The sequence below is a fragment of the Mobula birostris genome, chromosome 5, assembly GCF_030028105.1.
Source record: "Mobula birostris isolate sMobBir1 chromosome 5, sMobBir1.hap1, whole genome shotgun sequence".
Classification (NCBI taxonomy): domain Eukaryota; kingdom Metazoa; phylum Chordata; class Chondrichthyes; order Myliobatiformes; family Myliobatidae; genus Mobula; species Mobula birostris.
Window position 1 is genome coordinate 81,042,824 of NC_092374.1, and position 22,960 is coordinate 81,065,783.

Sequence of the window (22,960 nt, forward strand, 5' to 3'; positions counted from 1 at the left end):
TCACCAGCACCATCTTAAATCTATCCTCACTCTAGTCATCCTCCTGTTCTTCATGTACATGTAGAATGCTTTGGGGTTTTTCTTAATCCTATCCACCAAGGCCTTCTCATGTCCCCTTCCAGCTCTCCTAAGCTCCTTCCTGGCTACCCTAAAACTCTCAAGAGCCCTGTCTGATCTTCTTTTCCTATACCTTAAATATGCTTCTTCCTTCTTCCTCTTGACTAGACTTGTCAACAATGGATCCTTGACCTATTTTTTCCCTGCCTTAATCTCTCTTCTGCCCATTAAACTGCTGGCGTTTAGGGCAGTGATGAAGTTCCTCCATTTCCGGCAGTGTTCAGGGCTTCCTTCATCATGGCAGTAGCTTCCTCTCAGTTTTTAGTACTGTCAGTCATGCAGGTCCCGGGTGGAGTCTCAGGAATACTGTCACACTCAGATGGAGAGGGATTCTCTGTTGCTTTTCCCGTAACAATTTTATTTTACCAGTCAGGGTTGTTAGATCCAAGCTGAATCCCTGAACCTGGAGGATCGGTGGACCACTCTTAGTCTGGCCTCTACCCTTTGACCTGTTTGATATGAGTGACCCTACCAAGAGCCAAAGCACAAAGCCCTGACTCCAGCCAACATAGCTGGATAGAATCCTATGGGGCTACAGGAAAGATACTGGCATGGTCGAGGAATGGCTGACAGGCAGAGGCAGCGAGTGGGAATAAAGAGGGCCTTTTCTGGCTGGCTGCCGGTGACTGATGGTGCTCCTCAGCGGTCAGTATTGGGACCGCCACTTTTCAGATTGTTTGTCAATGATTTAGATAATGGAATTGATGGCTTTAGGGCAAAGTTTGCAGGTAAGAAGATGGGTGGAGGGGTAGGTAATGCTGAGGAAGCAATGTGATTGCAGCAGGACCTAAACAAATTGGAAGAATGGGCAAAAATGTGGCAGATGGAATACAGTGTTGGGAAATGTATTTTGATAAAAGGAACAATAGTGCGGACTATTATTGAAATGGAGAGAAAGCTCAAACATCAGAAATACGTAGGAATCCTCATGCAAGATTCCCAGAAGGTTAATTTACAGGTTGAGTCTGTGGTAAAGTAGGCAAATGCAATGTTGGCATTTATTTCAAGGGGAAATAGAATATAAAATCAAGGAATCAGAATCAGAATCAGGTTTATTTTCACCGGCATGTGTCGTGAAACTTGTTAACTTAGCAGCAGCAGTTCAATGCGATACATAATCCAGCAAAGAAAAATATAAATAATAAAAATCAGGTAAATCAATTATATATATTTTAAGAAATGCAAAAACAGAAATACTGTATATTAAAAAAAGGTGAGGTGGTGTCCAAAGATTCAATGTCCATTTAGAAATTGGATGGCAGAGGGGAAGAAGCTGTTCCTGAATCACTGAGTGTGTGTCTTCAGGCTTCTGTACCTCCTACCTGATGGTAACAGTGAGAAAAGGGCATGCCCTGGGTGCTGGAGGTCCTTCATACTGGACGCTGCCTTTCTGAGACACCGTTCCTTGAAGATGTCCTGGGCACTTTGTAGGCTAGTACCCAAGATGGAGCCGACTAAATTTAGAAACCTTCTGCAGCTTCTTTTGGTCCTGTGCAGTAGCCCCTCCATACCAGACAGTGATGCAGCCTGTCAGAATGCTCTCCATGGTACAACTATATAAGTTTTTGAGTGTATTTGTTGACATGCCAAATCTCTTCAAACTCCTAATAAAGTATAGTCGCTGTCTTGCCTTCTTCATGACTACATCAATATGTTGGAACCAGGTTAGATTCTCAGAGATCTTGACACCCAGGAACTTGAAGCTGCTCACTCTCTCCATTTCTGATCCCTCTATGAGGATTGGTATGTGTTCCTTCGTCTCGTCTTACCCTTCCTGAAGTCCACAATCAGCTCTTTTGTCTTACTGACGTTGAGTGCCAGGTTGTTGCTGTGGCACCACTCCACTAGTTGGCATATCTCACTCCTGTACGCCCTCTCGTCACCACCTGAGATTCCACCAACAATGGTTGTATCATCAGCAAATTTATAGATGGTATTTTATAGTGCTGAGGCTTTATAAGACATTAGTTAGGCTACAGTTGGAGTATTGTCAACAGTTTTGGGCGCCATATCTCAGAAAGGATGTGTTGTGATTGGAGAGAGTCCAGAGGAGGTTCACGAGAATGATTCTGGGAATGAAGGGGTTAACATACGAGGAGCATTTGGCAGCTTTGGGCCTGTACTCACTGGAATTTAGAAGAATGAGGGGGAATCTCATTGAAACCTACTGAAAGGACTAGATAGGGTGAATACGAAAGGATGTTTCCTATGGTGAGGGTATCCAGAACCAGAGGGCACAGCCTCAAAATTGAGGAGTGACCTTTTAGAACAGAGCTAAGAAGGAATTTTTCTAGCCAGAGAGTAGTGAAGTTGTGGAATGGTCTGCCACAGACTGCAGTGGAGGCCAAGTCCATGGGTATATTTAAGGTGGAAGTTGATAGTTTCCTGATCGGTCAGGGCATCAAAGGGTGTGGCGAGAAGGCAGGTGTGTGGGGCTGAATGGGATCCAGGATCAGCCATGATGGAATAGCAGAGTACTATGATGACAGGAGAAAGTTAGTCCCTTTTAGATTCAAGCACCCAGTCCCAGGACAGGGATAGTATACAGTTTGACATAGAGTGAATCTCCCTCCACACTGTCCCATCACACACTCTCAGGGTCAGATACAGAGTGAATCTCCCTCTACACTGTCCCATCACACACTCTCAGGGTCAGACACAGAGTGAAGCTCCCTCTACACTGTCCCATCACACACTCACAGGGTCAGACGCAGAGTGAAGCTCCCTCTACACTGTCCCATCACACATTCCCAAGGCAGGGACAGTACCCCGTTGCCAAGAACAAGTGCTGGTCACCAATCCTGACCTGACCAGTTAAATCCACATTTTGCGATTAAAATTAAAATGGCCGGAAGGAATTTTCACTAAAATGTTTGAAACAAAACATAATGGCACCCCCAGCTGGCAGAGATGCAGTACTGCAGGAATGACCACATCAAACTGTCTCAGACCCAGAGAGACGGTGGAAGAGGAAATTGTGGAATAAAGGAAACTGAACAAGTTTTCTGATAAGTGGGGCTATATCTAGAGGCCATGGGTCAGCGGTGCAATGTGAAAAGTTTGAGGGGAACATGAGGGGAAACTTCTTCACTCAGAGGGTGGTGTAAGTGTGGAACGAGCTGCCAGTGCAAGTGGTGCGTAGGAGGTCGATTTCAACGTTTAAGAGACATTTGGGTAGGTACATGGATGGCAGGGCTAAGGTCTGGTTGCAGGTCATTGGGAATAGGCAGATTGAATAGCTCAGCATAGACCAGATGGGCCGAAGGGCCTGTTTCTGTGCTGTTCTTTTCTATGACTCTATGGTACTCAGGTAGATTCTAAATTGGAGAAAGGCCTATTCTAATGGTATCAGAAAGGATCTGGCAGGTACCGACTGGGACAAGTTGTTCTCCAGCAAAGTGATGGGAGACTTTTCAATGTGAAATATTGACGGTACAAAGTTTGTATGTTCCTGTCAGAATGAAAGGCAAGACAAACATGTTTAGGGAACTTTGATTTTTGAGAGATATTGAGGCCCTGATTAATATGAAGGAGGAGGTTCATAGCAGGTAGGAACAAATGAGGAACTTGAGGGGCGCAAGAAATGCAGGAGGACACTTAAGAGGGAAATCGAGATGGCTAAAAGACTAGCTGTTCCTGCTCTGCTTGTACACGGTCTCCGTATTCATCCTTTTCCTCCTGTAGCTCTGCTGTTTGTACACTTTGTGATCCCAGACACTTTGCTCTCTCTTGCAAATATTGTTCATTTGTTATGTGCTGTGTCATATGAGGTGGGTGATCATGGCTCTCCATGACCGTGGTTGCCCTCAGCAAATTTTTCTACCAAAATGGTTTGTCATTGCCTTCTTCTGGGCAGTGTCTTTACAAGACAGGTGACTCGACCCCAGTACTGTCTGGTAACTGGTCCCTTACACAGAACACAAAACAAACAAACACCACACTTTTATCTCACTTTCAAGGACTCTTCATCTCATGTTCTTGATAGTTATTGCTGATTTCTTTATTATTATTATTATTTATTTCTTTTTATATTTGCACAGTTGTGTCTGACTGGTTGAACGCGTAAGTTAGTGTGGTTCTTCATTGATTATTATTCTATGGATTTATTATGTCCAAAAGACAATGAACCTCAGGGTGACATTGGATGTGGAAACATTTCAATGATGGGGCAAGTGAAGCTGAGTGAAGTTATCACCTTTGGTTCGGGAGCCTGATGGCTGAGGGTTAGCTGTTCCTGAACCTGATGGTGTGAGTCCTGAGGCTCCTCTACCTTCTTCCTAATGGCAGCAGCAAGAAGAATATATGAACTGGGTGGTGAGAATCCCTGATGATAGATGCTGCTTCCTGCATCAGCGCTTTGTGTAGATGCCTTCAATGGTGGGGAGGGCTTTACCCATGGTGGACCAGGTTGTATTCACTAATCCTTGTAGGGTTTTCTGCTCCAGGACATTGGTGTTTCCAGATCAGGCTGTAATGCAGCCAGTCAATATACTCTCCACTACACTTCTACAGAAGTCTGTCAAACTTTTAGATCTTAGATCCTGGGCGAGGTTTAATCAACACAATGTGTGGATTGGACTCTGTAATTCATGTTATGATATGTTTCTGCTCGCTCCTTGTTTATTGCTACTTCGTGCGATTTTGATCAGGGTGAACTGGGACTGATTAACACAAACCCATATTGTCCTTTTTTTTCCGGGGCTGCTGATGAATGTCTCGGCCCAAAGTGTCGACTGTACTCTTTTCCATAGATGCTGCCTGGCCTGCTGAGTTCCTCCAGCATCTGCAGATTTTCTCTTGTTTGCTATTGTCTTAAAGTTTAGTTGTTGCATATGCAATCTCTTAGTCTGTGGAGCAACCTGTACTTTTATCTTCAGTTTACCATTTGCAACTTACAAAAAACTAAAGGCTAATTGCAAGCTTCCTGAACTTATCTACGTTTACAATAAGAACTGAAGAACAGTTGGGCAAGGTTTAGCCCCTGCTTAACCCCCCCAACCCCACCCCGATCAGGGTCACGTGAAGCCACAGCAGCAGGAGATAGATATCACAAGTCCTGGTTATGGGACCTCCGACGCCAGACAATCTCTGAAGAGTATTGATAATGGCTGGGGTCACCTGTCTTGTAAAGTCACTGCTCTGAAGAAGACAATGGCCACACTTCTGTAGAAAAGTTTGCCAACAATCACGGTTGTGAAAAGACCATGATGATGATGATATTCACAAAACTCCAGGATACTCCCTAACTGGTCATAGACCACATACAGATTACAGAGGAGGAGGTGCTTGCTGTTTGGATATAAATTAGGGTGGATGAGTCCCCAGGGCCTGACAAGGTGCTCCCTTGGTCCTTGTAGGAGGCTAATGTAGAAATTGCAGGGGCCTTGGCAGAAGTATTTAAAACATTCATAGATGAGGTGCCAGAGGACTGAAGGATAGCTAATATTCTGTTGCTCAGAGAATAAACTGGAAAATATAGGCCAGTGACATAGAAGATTGAGGGGAGATTTAATAGAGGAATACAATATTAAGAGGGGAACTGATGGGGTAAATGCAAACAGGCTTTTTCCATTGAAGCTGGGTGAGACTACAACTAGAGGTCATGGGTTAAGGGTGAAAGGTGAAAAGTTTAAGGGGAACATGAGGGGAAACTTCACTCAGAGGCTTGTGCGGATGTGGAATGAGCTGCCAGCGGAAGAGCTGGAAGTGTGTTCAATTACAATATTTAAGAGAAGTTTGGATAGGTACATGGATGGGTGAGCCATGGTCCAGGTGCAGCTTAATAGGTCTAGGCAGAATAAGATGGGCTGAAGGGCTTCGTTCTGTGTTGTGGTGCTCTGTTACTCTATGCCCTTTTGTTTATAGCACCCTCTCCCTGGCAATAAAGACTATATGCTTTCATCCTCTCTATGCCCCTCATGACCTTATATCCCTGCATCAGGTTACCCCTTAATCTCTTATGCACCGGAGAATAAAATCCTGACCTACACAATCTCTCCTTGTAATTCAGGCCCCCAAGTACCAGGCAAATAAATTGTTTCTGCACGCTTTCTAGTCAAATAATATCATCATCATCATTACGTGCCATGCTTTATGACATGGGCGATGATAGTCTTTGACCATGATTGTTCTTGGTAAATTTTTCTACAGAAGTGGTTTGCCATTGCCTTCTTCTGGGCAGTGTCTTTACACGATGGGTGACCCCCCCCCCCCCACCCCCCAGACATTATCAATATTTTCAGTGATTGTCTACCTGGGGTTAGTGGTCACATAACCAGAACTTGTGATAAGCACCAGCTGCTCTCAAGGCTTCATGTGACCCTAATCCGGGGGTGGGTGCTAAGCAGGTACTATGCCTTGCCCAAGGGTGACCTGTAGGCTAGTGGAGGGATGGAATGCGTTACACCTCCTTTGGTAGAGACGTATCTCCACCCCGCCAAATAACATCTTTTCCTATAGAGGGTGACCAAAACTGTACACAATACTCCAAGTGCAACTTCACCAATAACCTATACAACTGCAATGTAACCTCCCAATATTTATACAGTACTCAGTGCCCTGACTGCATGCCAAATGTCTTCTTCCCCACCCTATCTACCTGTGATGCTGCTTTAAGCGGAGAGACAGACTCCCCTCAGGCAGTGTCAGGAATCGAACCCAGGTTGCTGGTTGTAAAGCATAGTGCCAACCACTATGCCACAGTGGCACCCACAACATTAAAAAAAATATGACGTGGTTGGACTGGGTGACAAAGTCTCAGAGAGAGAATTCAAAGGATTCCGTCTCCTCCAGGTCAAGGAATTCCTTCCTAGCTTAGAGGAGATGTATGGGGCAAGCTTTTGCTTAAGCACACAAAGGAGTCAGTTTCTACGCCTTCTGTCTCCCTTTCCAGTCCTGGTGAAGGGTCTCGGCCTGAAATATCAACTCTTTATTCCTTTCCACGGATGCAGCCTGGCCTGCCGAGTTCCTCCAGCATGTTTTGTGTGTTGCTTTGGATTTCCAGTATCTGCAGGATCTCTGATGTTTGAGAGTGGTGGCTGGAACACACTGCTGGGAGTGGTGGTGGAGGGGCTTTTCAACAGGCATACAAACAGCCGGGGAATGGAGAGGCCACATGCAGGCAGAAGGCAATAGCTTGGATTGGCACCATGGTTGGTACAGATTCATATAATAGTACCGTATAATAAGACTATAAGACATAGGAACAGAATTAGGCCATTTGGCCCATCGAGTCTGCTCCACCATTTCATCATGGCTGATTCATTTTCAATCTCCTGCCTTCTCCCCGTATCCCTTCATGCTGTGACTAATCAAGAACATCTCAACCTCTGCCTTAAATATACCCAATGACATGGCCTCCACAGTCACCTATGGCAACCAGTTCCACAGATTCACCACTCTCTGGCTAAAGAAATTCCTCCTCATTTCCATCCTAAATGGATGTCCCACTGATCTGAGGCTATGTCCTCTGGTCCTAGACTCCCTCACCATAGAAAACATCCTCCACATCACTCTATCAAGGCCTTTTAACACTCAATAGATCTTATAGAGATCCTCCCCTCAGTCTTCTGAATTCCAGTGAGTAGAGGCCCAGGATCATCAAATACTCCCCATATAATAAGCCTTTCAATCCCAGAATCATTTTTGTGAACCTCCTTTGAACCCTCTCATAGAATGTTCTATCTCTGTCCTGAATACCCTGGGACAGTGACCCCTGGTTCTAGATGCCCCGGCCATGGAAAGGATGCAAGAGAATTTTGTGCTTCAATCAGATCAGCTCTAGAGTCAAGAGGACACGGAGACAGTCTGCTTCACCTCTGCCCTTAGAAACCCCTCCTTCTGCTGACTCCTTTCTGCACTCCCTCCGTGGATTCCCGTTAACTGGGACGTCAATCAATTGGGGAAGCCACTTGTTTGGGACAAAAAGAACAAAAACAAATCAAGACAATATCTGGGATTCCCTTTGTTTATTTTGGGACACAATGCTGCTTAATTGGGACAGGAGACTGTTGCCAAACAGTTTCTGACAGCTAGACACAACACCATGCTTAGAGCAACAGTGTTTAAATAGCCTCAGTTGCATGTGTTTGTTTCGAAAAGCAGTGATTTTCGTCACTGATACTTGGCGAGAGAGAAGCAATAAGACAATTCAGAACCGTTTTGCTCACTGTGGTTTCAAACATTCAGGCTTAGAAATGCCGGAAACAGCCAGAAGTAAAAATGAAGCAATTTCACTACTTCAACGAATTAGGACCTACAAAGAATTTGTAGGTATTGACAATCATCTTGAATGTTACAATGAAAATGAAGATTTGCAAGATTTGCAGGATCTAATGCATTGTATTAGGGTAGTCCATTACCTGCACTAGATGTCTGCATGCTGATTTTGTTCATTCGTGGTCAATCAAAAGAACACTGGACAAATTCCTACGTTGATAACTATTAGGAGCTTAAACACAGTTTTATAGTATTGCAGTAGCATTGATAGTGTTCTAATTTAAGTACATAATTTGTTACTCAGTTAAAAGTTAGCTTGTCTTTTGTATACCTTTTTAACTATTTCCACGAAACTTCAGCTAATTGGGACAGGCATTTAACTGGGCCAAAATGTGTTGCTCCCAATGCATCACAGTGAACCGGAATCCATGGAATATCTTTACGATGACACATGGGAGTAATGTCCGTGAAGGAGCCAGGATTGCGTCTCTAGTGGCGCTGGGATGAGGAATGTGAGGAGCTGGGGGACTGAGCACAGCGGGGGCCCCCGTTCCATGGGGATGAAAATACTTGAATCTAACACAAATCCAAACGACATGAGGGTACACGTTATGGAAAGCAGTCTCCCTGGACCGTGCCTCCTCTAAGACTTTAAGTCCCATCTCCCAGTGGGCTTGTTTCCCAGAATGGCATCCACCTGGGCGACAATTTCAGGAGTCAGTTGATTGAGGATCTAGGCGGAGAAGGAATGAAGATATGTTAGTACAGAATGGGGAAGTAAATGGAGAAAATAAACAAGTTAAACAACCCACCAGCGACCCTAACCGCCTGCACATTGGTCAGGCCAGGACAGAATTGAAGTGCCGACTTTATACTTGCAATGAACACATGATGCAAAAGATATATAATTAAGAAAAGAACAGGAAAGATAAAGGCAGATAAGGTAAGGTAAGGTAAGATAAAAACACAAAGCTGAACAAGGAATATTGATTAGAAGTTTAACTTTGTGACAAGCAACTCTGAACCTTTGGAAAGGTCATGCTGTTATTCTTGAAAACTGAGGTTAGCAATAATCCTCTTGGGTCCTGGAAAATGAAAATCTTCACATATGGAGATGAGGAAAAGTGATTCCTTACATCCTTATAAATCCTCTCAGAAGTTATGAAATGGGCAAATTACCTCATAATGGCATGTTTGAACCAGAACATGTACCACAAGAGACTGACACAAAGGGATTGTTTTTTTTCCAGGAATGTGTTTTTCCCACCATGGACATTCTCTCTTCTCCCCCGTCCCATCGGGCAGAAGGTACAGAAACCTGAGAGCACTTGCCACCAGGCTACCATCCAACCGCTATCACCTCCTGTATGATAATTATCTCCCATTCTACTGTGCTGTCCTCCAAAGGCACCGCAACCTTGTTGTAGGGCTTGGAGGCATGCATCCCTCAATGACCCAGAGAGCTCAGCTGGCTGGACTCAGGGCCTTGTGCTCCCATTCCAGGGTCACCCATGCCAAACAGGTCAAAGGGTAGAGGTCAGACTAAGAGTGGTCCACTGACCCTGCAATTTCAGGGGTTCAGCTTAGGGCCAACAATCCAGACTGGTCAACCAAAATTGTTTAGAAACAGCAATGATTAATCCTCCTATATCTGTTTGTTATGGCATACACAGAGAGAGGTGGAGGAGGTTCATTATTCTCCAAATGCTAGCAGTGTAATTGGCAGGAAGTGCTTCATTGTGGCTCTCAGACACAAACAAATGATTTTCCCTGCATCTCGTTACATGTGGCTATAATAAAGTTCAAAGTAAATTTATATATATATATATATATATATATATGGTACATATCTGTCACTATATACAACCTTGAGATACATTTTCTCATGGACATACTCAATAACTCCATAATAGAATAATAATAATAGATTGCCCAACTAGGGTGTTCAACCTGCCTGCAAAAGGCAACAAACTGTGCAAATATAAAAAGAAAGAAATAATAATAAAAAATAAAAAAACAATACATATCATGAAGATGAGATGAAGAGTCGTTGAAGGAGAATCCATAAGATGTGGGAACATTTCAATGATGGGGCAAGGGAAGTTGAGTGAAGTTATCCTCTTTTGTTCAGGAGCCTGATGGTTGAGGGGTAGTAACTGTTCCTACAGTGAGAACAGTCCTACACCATGGCCTGGGTGGTGGGGGTCTCTGATGATGGATTCAATGTACATTGAACTTGGAAATTTGAATTTTGAAGCTGTCCTTTTAACTTCAGGCTGATTATTACCAGCAATTTACATTAAGATCTGAGAACTGGTTCTTGTTTACAACATAAAGCTGAACAATGAGTATTTGTAGAAATTTAACTTTGAGACAAACAACTCTGTCTCTTTGGAAAGATCATGCTGTTATGCTAGAAAGCAGAGGTTAGCAATAATCCTCTCGGTCCGGGAAAGTTTAAAATCCGTCACATACGGAGATGAGGAATGGTGCTTCCTTATGTCCTTATAAATTCTCATAAGTTATGTAATGTGAGGCTTTATAAGGCACTGGTGAGGCCTCATGGAGCATTGTGAGCAGTTTTGGGCCCCTTGTCTAAGAAGGGATGTGCTGACATTGGAGAGGGTTCAAAGGAGGTTCATGAAGATGATTCTGGGATTGAAACGCTTGTCACATTAAGGGTGCTTGATGGCTCTGGGCCTCTACTCAGAAGAATGAGGGGTGACCTCATTGAAACCTATCTAATGTTGAAAGGCCTTGATAGAATGAACGTGGAGAGGATGTTTCCTATGCTGGGGGAGTCTAAGACCAGAAGACACAGCCTCAGAGTAGAAGGATGTCCCTTTAGAACAGAGATGAGGAGGAATTTCTTTAACCAGAGAGTGGTGAATCTCTAGAATTCATTGCCACAGACAGCTGTGGAGGCCAAGTCGTTGGGTATATTGAAGGAAGAGGTTGAAACGTTCCTGGTTAGTCAGGGCATGAAGGGATATGGGAAGAAGACAGGAGATTGGGTCTGAGGGGGAAATGGATCAGTAATGCTAGAATGATGGAGCAGAACTTGATGGGCCAAATGGCCTAATTCTGCTTCTATATTTTAAGGTTTTATGTTCTTACACATGGGCAAGTTACCTTACAACGATGTGTTTGAACCAGAACATGTGCCACAAGAGACTGACACGAAAGAAGAATTTTTTTTTGAAGAATATGTTATTTCTCAACCCAGACATTTTCTCTTCTCCTTCTCCCATTGGGCAGAAGATACAGGAGACGGAGAGTATGTATCACCAGGTTCCAGGACATCTTCTACCCCATAGTTATCAAACTCTTGAATGGACCTCTTGTACGATAAACATCTCCCATTCTACTTCGTTGATTTCCAAGAGGGCCACAATGTTGCTGTAGGGTTTGGAGGCTTGCGTGCCTCAGTCTCTTGTGGCACATGTTCAATGACTCGGCGAGATCTGTTAGCCGAAGCCAGGGCTCTTGGCCGGTCACTCATCCCAAACAGGTCGAAAGGATAGAGGACAGACTAAGAGTAGTCCACCGGTCCTTCACGTTCAGAGCTAATAACTCTGACTGGTCAAAAAAATGTTCTGGAAACAGCAATGAAGAATCTTCCAATGTCTGTGTGTGATGGCATGGACAGACGGAGATGGGGGACCTTCACTTCTGCCCAGCGGCATCACGGGCAGTAAGTACTTCGTTGTGACTCTTGCACTTCAATTGAATTCTGCGCTGCACTCTCTCTTCAAGTGTCACACTCTGGGCTCCATTCTGTTTTCCTTTTTAACTACTTTGATGTCAATACATATTCAATGATCTGTCCGGATAGCACACAAACAAAAGTTTTTCATTATATCTCAGTAGAGGTGACAATAATAAGGTAAGTCCTTAGTAAATTTATTATCAAAGTACAAACAGTACCTATAAGAAGTATTCACTCCCCTTGGAAGTTTTCATGTTTTATTGTTTTACAACATTGAATCACAGTGCATTTAACTTGGCCTTTTTTGACACTGATCCACAGAAAAGACTCTTCCCTGTCAAAGTGAAAACGCATGTCTATAAGTTGGTCTAAATTTATTACAATTACTAAACACAAGATAATTGATTGTATAATTTCTCAGCCCCTTCAAGTCAGTATTTAGTAAATGCACCTTTGACAACAATTACAGCCTTGAGTCTGTGTGGATAGGTCTCTATCAGCTTTGCACATCTGGACACGCAAATTTTCCCCATTCTTCTTTACAAAACTGCTCAAGCTCTGTCAGATTGCATGGGGATTGTGAGTGAACAGCCCTTTTCAAGTCCAGCCAAAATTTCTCATTTGGATTGAGGCCTGGATTCTGACTTGGCCACTCCAGGATATATCTTGTATAGCTTTGACTTTATGCTTGGGGTCATTGTCTTGCTGGAAAGGAAATCTTCTCCCAAGATTCAGTTCTCTAGCAGACTGCATCAGGTTTTCCTCCAGGAATTCCCTGTATTTTTCTGCATTCATTTTACCCTCTACCTTCACAAGCCTTCCAGGGCGTGCTGCAGTGAAGCATCCTGTGAAGTATGATGCAGCCACCACCATGCTTCACGGTAGGAATGGTGTGTTTTTGATGATGTGCGGTGTTTGACCACAGAATCTTCCTCCAGCTGACCTCAGAGTCTCCCACAAGCCTTCTGGCAAACTCTAGCTGAGATTTCATGTGAGGTTTTGTCAACAGTGAGTTTCTCTCTGCCATTATCCTATAACGCTGTGACTAGTGAAGCACCCGGGCAGCAGATGTATGTGCAATCTCACCCATTTCAGGAACTGAAGCTTGTAACTCCTCCAGAATTGTCATAGGTCTCTTGGGGGCCTCCCTCACTAGTCCCCCTCTTGCACGGTCACTCAGGTTTTGAGGATGGGCTGTTCTAGGCAGGTTTACAGCTTGACCATATTCTTTCCATTTCTTGATGATTTACTTTACTGTACTCCAAGGGATATTCAGTGACTTGGAAATTTTCTGTATCCATCTGCTGACTTGTGCTTTCAATAAGATTTTAGTTGTGTTGCCTGGAGTGTTCTTTTGTCTTCATGGTGTAGTTTTGCCAGGATACTGACTCACCAGCAGTTGGACCTTCCAGATACAGGTGAATTTTTACTACAATCAACTGCACACAGGTGATCTCCAATTAACTAATTATGTGACTTCTGAAACTAATTGGCTGCACCAGTGATGATTTGGTGTGTCGTATTAAATGGGGGTGAAACTTATGCAATCAATTATTTTGTGTTGAGTGGAGTACTGCGTGGACACAGCAGTTCTACTCAGGTCTGACAAGGAGCTTTAAAAACCCCTGTCTCTATAAAGGAGACAGTTACGGCCTAGTGGAACTGTCACTGTGGGAGCGGTTGTTGGCACAACAGGGCTTCGGGGAGGACGGGCAGAAGCTTGGTGAGTTCATTCCTTATGAACTTACTTACAGAGTCTTATTCAACTCCAGAGAGAGTAGGGGCATGTCTACAAAGCCAGTGTTCTGTTCTGACTGTCAGAGGTGGAATTTCCAGGAGACTCCCAGCCTCCCCAGTGGCCACATCTGTGCCAGGTGCATCGAGATGCTGCTCCTTAGAGACTGTGTTAGTTAATTAATCAATAACCTTTGGCTTGTTAGGGAAAGTGAAGCCAAGATAGACAGGAACTACAGGGAGGAGTCACCCCAAGGTGACAGGAGACAGGTAAATGGATGACTGTCAGGAGAGAGAAGGAAGAATATCAGATAGTGGAGAGCACCCCTGTGGCTGTCCCCCTCAACAATTACTCCATTTTGAGTACTGTTGCGGGGGTAGGGAAGAGAACTTACCTGGGGGAAGCAACAGCGGCCGTGCCTCCTGCACTGAGCCTGGCCCTGTGGCTCAGAAGGGTAGGGAACTGGAGAGGATGGCAGCAGTAATAGAGGACTCTGTTGTCAGGGGGCAGATAGGTGATTCTATGGACACAAAAAGCAAACACGGATGGTAGTTTGCCTGCCAGGTGCCAGGGTCTGAGATGTTTCTGTATGTGTCCACAATATCTTGAAAAGGGAGGGTGAGCAGCCAGAAGTCATGGTGCACATTGGTACCAATGGCATAGAAAGAAAAAGGGAGGAGGTCCTGAAGAAAGAATACAGGGAGTTAGGAAGGAAGCTGATAGGTAGTAATCTCGGGATTCCTGCCTGTGCCACACGACAGACAGGATAGGAACAGAATGAGGTGGCAGACAGATATGTGGCTGAAGAATTGGAGCAGGGACAGGGATTCAGATTTCTAGATAATTGGGACCTCTTCTGGGGCAGGTGAGACCTGTTCAAAAGGGATGGGTTGCACTTGAATCTGAGGGGAACTAATATCCTTGCCAGTAGATTTACGAGAGCTGTTGGGAGCGGTTTAAACTATTATGGCGGGGGGATGGAAACCAGTATGACAGAGCCAAGGATAAACCAGCAGGTTTACAAGTAGATAATGGGTGTAACATGAATGTAAGGAAGGACAAGCCAATGACTGGGTACAAATGCAGCCAGAGCAAAGAGTTAAATTGTACCACAGAGGCAAAATTCAAAAGGGAAAAGAATGCATGACTGAAGGTGCTGTTTTTAAATGCACATAGCATTCAGAATAAGGTGGTTAAACTTATGGCGCATTGTCCGTATGACAATGTGGGCATCACTGAGTTGTGGCTGAAAGAAGGCCACAGCTGGAAGATTAACATCAAAGGGTATACTTTGCATTGAAAGGACAGGCAGGAAGGCATTGGCAGTGGTGTGGCTCTGTTGGTAATTACATCTTTAGAAAGAGGTGACATTGGGTTGAATATTTGTGGATGAAGTTAAGAAATTGCGAGGGTAAAAAAACATTATGGAAGTCATATATAGGCCACCAAGTAGTAGCCAAGATGTGGAGTTCAGATTGCAGAGAGAGCTGGAAAAGGCATGTAATAAGGGTAATAGCACAATTGTAATGGGGGACTTCAATATACAAGGGGATTGGGAAAATCAGGTTGGTGTCAGATTGCAAGGGGAGAATTTGTTGAATGCCTATGAGATGGCTTTTTAGAACAGCTTGTGCTTGAGCCTACTTGGGGAAAGGCTATCTTTGGTTATTACTTGGGTGTTGTCTAATAACCCAGATCTTATTAGGGAGCTTAATGTAAAGGAACCCTTAGGAGGCAGTGATCATGTATGATTGAATTCATTCCGCGATTTGAGAGAGAGAACCATAGCTCACATGTATCAGTATCGCAATGGAATAAAGGGAATTACAGAGGTATGAGAGAGGAGCTTGCCCAGGTGGATTGGAGGAGGATACTGGTGAGGATGATGGCAGAGCAGAGATTGCTGAAGTCTCTGGGAATAGTTCACAAGGCACAGGATGGATATGTCCCACAGAGGAAGACGTTCTCAAATGGCAGGGTAGGCACCCGTGGCTGACAAAGGAAGTTAAGGACTGCATAAAAGCCAAGGAAAGAGCATCTAAGGTAGCAAAAGTGAATGGGAAGTTGGATGATTGGGAAGCTTTTAGAATCCAACAAAAGGCAACTAAAAAAGCAATAAGGGAAAAGATGAAATATGAGGGCAAGCTAGCCAATAATATAAAGCAGGATACCAAACATTTTCTCAGTTATTTAAATAATAAAAGGGAGGTAGGAGTTGATATTGGACCACTAGAAAATTATGCTGGTGAGGTAGTAATGGGGGGGGGGGGGGCAAAGAGATGACAGGTGAACTTAATGGGTACTTTGCATCTGTCTTCACTGTGGAAGACGCTAGCAATACGCCAGAGGTCTGTGAGTGTCAGGGGACAGGAGTGAGTGCCATTGCTATTACAAAGGGAAAGGTCCTAGGCAAACTCAAAGGTCTTATGGGGGATAAGTCACCTGGACCAGATGGACCACATCCCAGAGTCCTGAAAGAGGTTGCTGAAGAGATAATGGATATATCGGTCATGATCTTTTCAGAATCACTTGACTCTGGCATGGTCCCAGAGGATTGGAAGATTGCAAATGTCACTTCATTCTTTAAGAAGGGAGGAAGGCAAAAGAAAGGAAATTATTGGCCAGTTATCCTAACCTCAGTGGTTGGGAAAGTGTTGGAGTCTATTATTAGGATGAGGTTTTGAGGTACTTGGAGACCAATGATAAACTAAGTCAAAGTCAGCATGGTTTCTGCAAAGGGAAATCTTGCCTGACAAAGCTGTTAAGACTTCTTCGAGGAAGTAACAAGCAGGCTAGATAAAGAAGAGGCAGTGGATGTCATTTACTTGGATTTTCAGAAAGTATTTGATAAAGTGCCACACATGAGGCTGCTTAATAAGATATAATTCAGTGTTGTTACGGGAAAGATTCTGGCATGGTTAGAGGAATGACTGACAGGTAGGAGGCAGTGAAAGAGAATAAAATGGACCTTTACTGGTTGGCTGCCAGTGACGAGTGGTGTTCCTCAGGGATCAGTATTGGGACCTCTACTTTTCTCATTGTCAATGATTTAGATAATGGAATTGATGACTTTGTGGCAAAGTTTATGGATGATACGAAGATGGGTGGAGGGGTAGGTAGTGCTGAGGAAGCAATGCGATTGCAGCAGGACTTAGACAAATTGGAAGAATGGGCAAAAAGGTGGCAGATGGAATACAGTGTTGGGGAAATGTATGATAATACATTTTGGTAAAAGGAACAATAATGTGGACTATTATCCAGATGGGGAGAAGGGTCAAACATCAGAGGTGCAGAGGGACTTGGGAGTCCCCGTGCAAGACTCTCAGAAAGTTAACTTACAAGTTGAGTCTGTGGTAAAAAGGCAAATGCAATGTTGGGATTTATTTCAAAGGGAATAGAATATAAAAGCAAGGAGATAATGCTGAGGCTTTATAAGACACCAGTCAGGCCGTACTTGGAGTATTGTCAACGGTTTTGAGCACCATATCTCAGAAAGGATGTGTTGGCATTGCAGAGAGTCCATGGGAGGTTCACAAGGATGATTCCGGGAATGAAGGGGTTAACATATGAGGAACGTTTGGCAGCTTTGGGCCTGTACTCACTGGAATTTAGAAGAATGAGGGGGGGGATCTCATTGAAACTTATCGAATGTTGAAAGGACTGGAGAGGCTGGATGTGGAGAGGATGCTTCCTATGGTGGGGGTATCCAGAACTAGAGGACACAGCCTCAACATTGAGGGGCGATCCTTTAGAACAGAGGCAAGGAGGAAATTTTTTAGCCAGACAGTCTGTGGGTATATTTAAGGCGGAAGTTGATAGTTTCCTGATCGGTCAGAGCATCAAAGGATATGGCGAGAAGGCAGGCGTACGGGGTTGAGTGGAGTCTGGGTCCTGGGTGGTGGGGGTCCCTGATGACGGATGCTGCTTTCCTGCAACAATGATTCATGTGGATGTGCTCAATGGTGGGGAGGATGTGATGCACCAATTAATAAACGAATTACCACTGATTTAGTAGTTCATTTTCTCTTGCCTTTCTGTACTAGCAATATACACTCAGTGGCTACTTTATACAGTACCTCCTGTACCTAATAAAGTGGCCGCTGAGTGTATGTGGTTATACCGTCTTCTGCTGCTGTAGCCCATCCACTTCAAGGTTCGATGTGTTGTGTGTACAGTGATGCTCTTCTGAGCACTCTCACTGTTGTTACGTGTGGTTATTTGAGTTACTGTTGCCTTCCTGTCAGCTTGAATCAGTCTGGCCATTCTCCTCTGACCCCTCTCATTAACGAGGAGATTTCACCCACAGAACTGCCACTTACTGCATGTTTTTAGTTTGTTGCACCATTCTCTGTAAACTCCAGAGACTGTTGAGCATGAAAATCTGTTTCTGAGTTACTCAAACCACCCCATCTGGCACCAACAGTCATTCCACAGTCAAAATCACTCAGATAACATTTCTTCCCCATTCTGATGTTTGGTCTGAACAAGAACTGAACCTCTTGACCACATCTGCATGCTTTTATGCATCGAGGTGCTGCTGCATGATTGGCAGATTATATGATTGCATTAATGACCAGGTGTACAAGTGTGCCTAATAATGTGGCCAGTGAGTGTATAGCGAAAAGATTCGTCCATTCATTGCAACTGACATCTTCCACAACCAAGTTCAACTGGATTACTAACCTGTGTTCCAGAGCGGAAATCTTCAATGTTTATGTAGGATGGCCGAAGCTAATTGTAAACCTTGGCTTGTCACCTGGTGTTGTTTGAGCACTGTGTTATTGCGAGGCATTTAAAGCAATTAGAGTCACTGTGCTGGGTAACAGAGCACAAGACAAGCTGCTGGAGAAACTCAGCAGGTCCAGCAGCATCTGTGGGGGAGGGGGTGGTGGAAGGAATTGTTGACGTCTCGGGTCGAGACTCCGCATCAGGACTGAGAGTGCAAAGAGGAGATGGTCTGAATAAAGAGGTAAGGAGTCCCCTCTCACCCTCCCACCCCCCTCCTGTTCCCATCTGCCCATCATCATGTCTGTGCTACACCTTCCTCTATCAGATCCCACCACCTGCAGCCCTTTGTCACCTCCACCCATCACCCTCCAGCCCCTGTCACTATTCCCACTCTCCCCTCCTCCATCTGTCCATCACCCCTCCTCACCCGGATCCATCCATCACCTCCCAGTCTCTGTCACTATTCCCACTCTCCCCTCCTCCATCTGTCCATCACCCTCTTCACCTGGATCCACCCATCACCCTCCAGCCCCTGTCACTATTCCCACTCTCCCCTCCTCCATCTATCCATCACTCTCTTCACCTGGATCCACCCATCACCTCCAGCCCCTGTCACTATTCCCACTCTCCCCTCCTCCATCTGTCCATCACCCTCTTCACCTGGATCCACCCATCACCTCCAGCCTCGGTTGCTATTCCCACTCTCCCCCGCCCCCCCGATCTGTCCATCACCCCTCCTCACCCAGATCCACCCATCACCCTCCAGCCCCTGTCACTATTCCCACTCTCCCCTCCTCCATCTGCTCATCTCCTCTCCTCACCTGGATCCACCCATCACCTCCCAGCCTCGGTCGCTATTCCTACTCTTTCTCCCCCCCCCCACCCCCTCGATCTGCTCATCACCTCTTCACCTGGATCCACCCATCACCTCCCAGTCTCTGCTACTCTCTCCATCTGACTCCATCTGCCTATCCCTCTCCTCCTTCCCTGGATCCACCCAACACCTCCCAGTTTCTGCCACTATCTCCACCATTCCATCCTAAATCTGACTCCATCTGCTTATCCCCCTCCTCCTCCCCTGGATCCACCCAACACCTCCCAGTCTCTGCCACTATCTCCACCATTCCATCCTAAATCTGACTCCATCTGCCTATCCAACCTCCTTGTCCGGATCCACCCATCACCTTGCCAGCTCTCCCCTCACTGGGTCTCTGATGCGCAAGAGGCCCCCTGTGGGCTTTTGAGCGTGCAAGGGTTTTCCCAGTTCGTAGCTCCCACTAAGTTGTCCGATGTGTTCCGTCACTACCATGACTCAGCTAAAACATTAATTACACTGTTTTTCTTGCCCTACGGATATGGAACACTGACCACCTCCCTTTGTGCTCTCAGTCCTGAAGCAAGGTCTCAACCCTAAAGGTTGACTGTACGTTTCCCTCCACAGATGCTGCCCGACCTACTGAGCTCCTCCGGAAATGGTGTTGTATAGCATCAGGAGATATTGTGACAAGTTCAGCTCAGGGAAGACCTCAGAAAAGGGAGAGGTTTGGGCTGGGAATTCCAGTACAGCTGAACTTGGAAATCTGGGAAGGTGGGAAGGGAGGTGCCAGGGTCGTAGGAGTGCAGAGGGTTTGGAAGATTGGTGAGGGTTGCAGAGGTTGGGTGGGGGGGAGGGGGAATGTGGGGAGGAAGTGGTTGGGTATTTGGTGTGTCAGACCACAGGTTGGGAAATCAAGGCCAGATTGAATATGTGTGTAGGGAAGTGGGAAGAGTGGGCTTGAGCTGGGGGAGGGAAGTGATCTGCAAGTATGAAAGAAATTAGAAAAGCTAAAAGAAGATACGAGGTTGCTTTGGCAAGTAAGGTGAAATCCAAAGGGTTTCTACAGTTATATAAATAGCAAAAGGATAGTGAGGGATAAAATTGGTCCCTTAGAGAATCAGAGTGGACGGCTATGTGTGGAACCAAAAGAGATGGGGGAGATTTTGAACAATTTCTTTTCTCCAGTATTCACTAAGGAGAAGGATATTGAATTGTTTAAGATAATGGAAACAGGTAGGGAAGTTATGGAAACTATGATGATTAAAGAAGAGGAAGTATTGGCGCTTTTAAGGAATATAAAAGTGGATAAGTCTCTGGGTCCTGACAGGATATTCCCTAGGACCTTGAGGGAAGTTAGTGTAGAAATAGCAGGGGGTCTGACAGAAATATTTCAAATGTCTCAATATTTCAAATGTCATTAGAAACGGGGATGGTGCCGGAGGATTGGCATATTGCTCCGCTGGTGCCGGAGGATTGGCATATTGCTCATGTGGTTCCATTGTTTAAAAAGGGTTCTAAGAGTAAACCTAGCAATTATCTGCCCGTAAGTTTGACACCAGTGGTGGGTAAATTAATGGAAAATATTCTTAGAGATGGTATATGTAATTATCTGGGTAGACTGGGTCTGATTAGGAACAGTCAACATGGATTTGTGTGTGGAAGGTCATGTTTGACAAATCTTATTGAATTTTTTGATGAGGTTACTAGGAAAGTTGACGAGGGTAAAGCGGTGGATGTTGTCTATATGGACTTCAGTAAGGCTTTTGACAAGGTTCCACATAGAAGGTTAGTTAGGAAGATTCAATCGTTAGGTATTAATATTGAAGTAGTAAAATGGATTCAGCAGTGGCTGGATGGGAGACGCCAGAGAGTAGTGGCGGATAACTGTTTGTCAGATTGGAGGCTGGTGACTAGTAGTGTGTGTCAGGGATCTGTACTGGGTCCAGTGTTGTTTGTCATATACATTAATGATCTGGATGATGGGGTGGTAAATTGGATTAGTAAGTATGCAGATGATACTAAGATAGGTGGCGTTGTGGATAATGAAGTAGGTTTTCAAAGCTTGCTGAGAGATTTGGGCCAGTTAGAAGAGTGGGCTGAAAGATGGCAGATGGAGTTTAATGCTGATAAATGTGAGGTGCTACACTTTGGTAGGACTAATCAAAATAGGACATACATGGTAAGTGGTAGGGCATGGAAGAATGCAGTAGAACAGAGGGATCTAGGAATAATGGTGCATAGTTCCCTGAAGGTGGAATCTCAAGTGGATAGGGTGGTGAAGAAAGCTTTTGGTATGCTGGCCTTTATAAATCAGAGCATTGAGTATAGGAGTTGGGATGTAATGTTAAAATTGTACAAGGCATTGGTAAGGTCAAATTTGGAGTATTGTGTACAGTTCTGGTCACTGAATTATAGGAAAGATGTCAACAAAATAGAGAGAGTACAGAGAAGATTTACTAGAATGTTACCTGGGTGTCACCTCCTAAGTTACAGAGAAAGGTTGAACAAGTTGGGTCTTTATTCTTTGGAGCATAGAAGGTTAAGGGGGTCTTGATAGAGGTACTTAAAATTATGAGGGGGATAGATAGAGTTGACATGGATAGGCTTTTTCCATTGAGAGCAGGGGAGATTCAAACAAGAGGACACGAGTTGAGAGTTAAAGGGCAGAAGTTTAGGGGTAACACGAGGGGGAACTTCTTTACTCAGAGAGCGGTAGCTGTGTGGAACGAGCTTCCGGTAGTAAGTGGTAGAGGCAGGCTCGATATTGTCATTTAAAGTAAAATTGGACAGCTATATGGACATGAAAGGAACGGAAGGTTATGGGTTGAGTGCAGGTCGGTGGGACTAGGTGAGAGTAAGCATTCGGCACGGACTAGAAGGGCCAAGATGGCCTGTTTCCGTGCTGTAATTGTTATATGGTTATATATGTGGTCTCTGGTTAAGATCATGAGGAAGCCATTTGGTTCCACACACTGTTTGCAATGTTGTTAAACTGGAAAGAGTGCAGAAAAGATTGAGATCTAGAGTCCATTTTATCACCCCAGAGGTCCATTCAAGAGACTGATAACAGCAGGATAGAAACTAACCTTGAGCCAGATGGTACGTGCTTTCAGGCTCTTGTATCTTCTGCCCGGTGGGAGAGGGGAGAAGAGAGAATGTCCGGGGTGGGTCTAGTCTTTGATTATATTTATTACAATACTTAAAGGGCATTTGGACAGGTGCGCAGACTGGAGAGGCATTTGGACAGGTTCGCGGACTGGGGAGGCATTTGGACAGGTGCGAGGACTGGAGAGGCATTTGGACAGGTGCGCGGACTGGGGAGGCATTTGGACAGGTGCGCGGACTGGGGAGGCATTTGGACAGGTGTGTGGATTGGGAAGACTTGGGGGATTTGAGCCCAACACAGGCAAAGTTGACTAGCTCAGGTTGGTTGGCATGGACGAGTTGGGCCGAAGGGCCTGTTTCTGTGCTGTATGACTCTATGATGACAAAGCTGATCTTTGACTTCATTCTTGCTCCTAAAAGATCCAAAAATCTTTCAGCCTCTGTCTTAAATGCATTTAGTGGCTCTTGGTTAGAGAATTCCAAAGATTCATCATCCTCCAGGTGAAGAAATTTCTTCTCTCCACAGTGCTGA

General features: G+C 44.8%; 1 protein-coding gene across 1 annotated transcript in view; it reads right to left on the bottom strand.

Annotated features, from left to right (window-relative positions):
* Positions 1 to 8,105: 8,105 nt before the first annotated feature.
* LOC140197279 (voltage-gated potassium channel subunit beta-1-like) overlaps positions 8,106 to 22,960 on the bottom strand; it is a 47,896-nt gene continuing 33,041 nt past the window's right edge. The window contains exon 14 of the mRNA XM_072257203.1: positions 8,106 to 9,067. Within this exon, the coding sequence (XP_072113304.1) occupies positions 8,978 to 9,067 (90 nt within the window). The 3' untranslated portion in view covers positions 8,106 to 8,977. The remainder of the gene's footprint in view (positions 9,068 to 22,960) is intronic.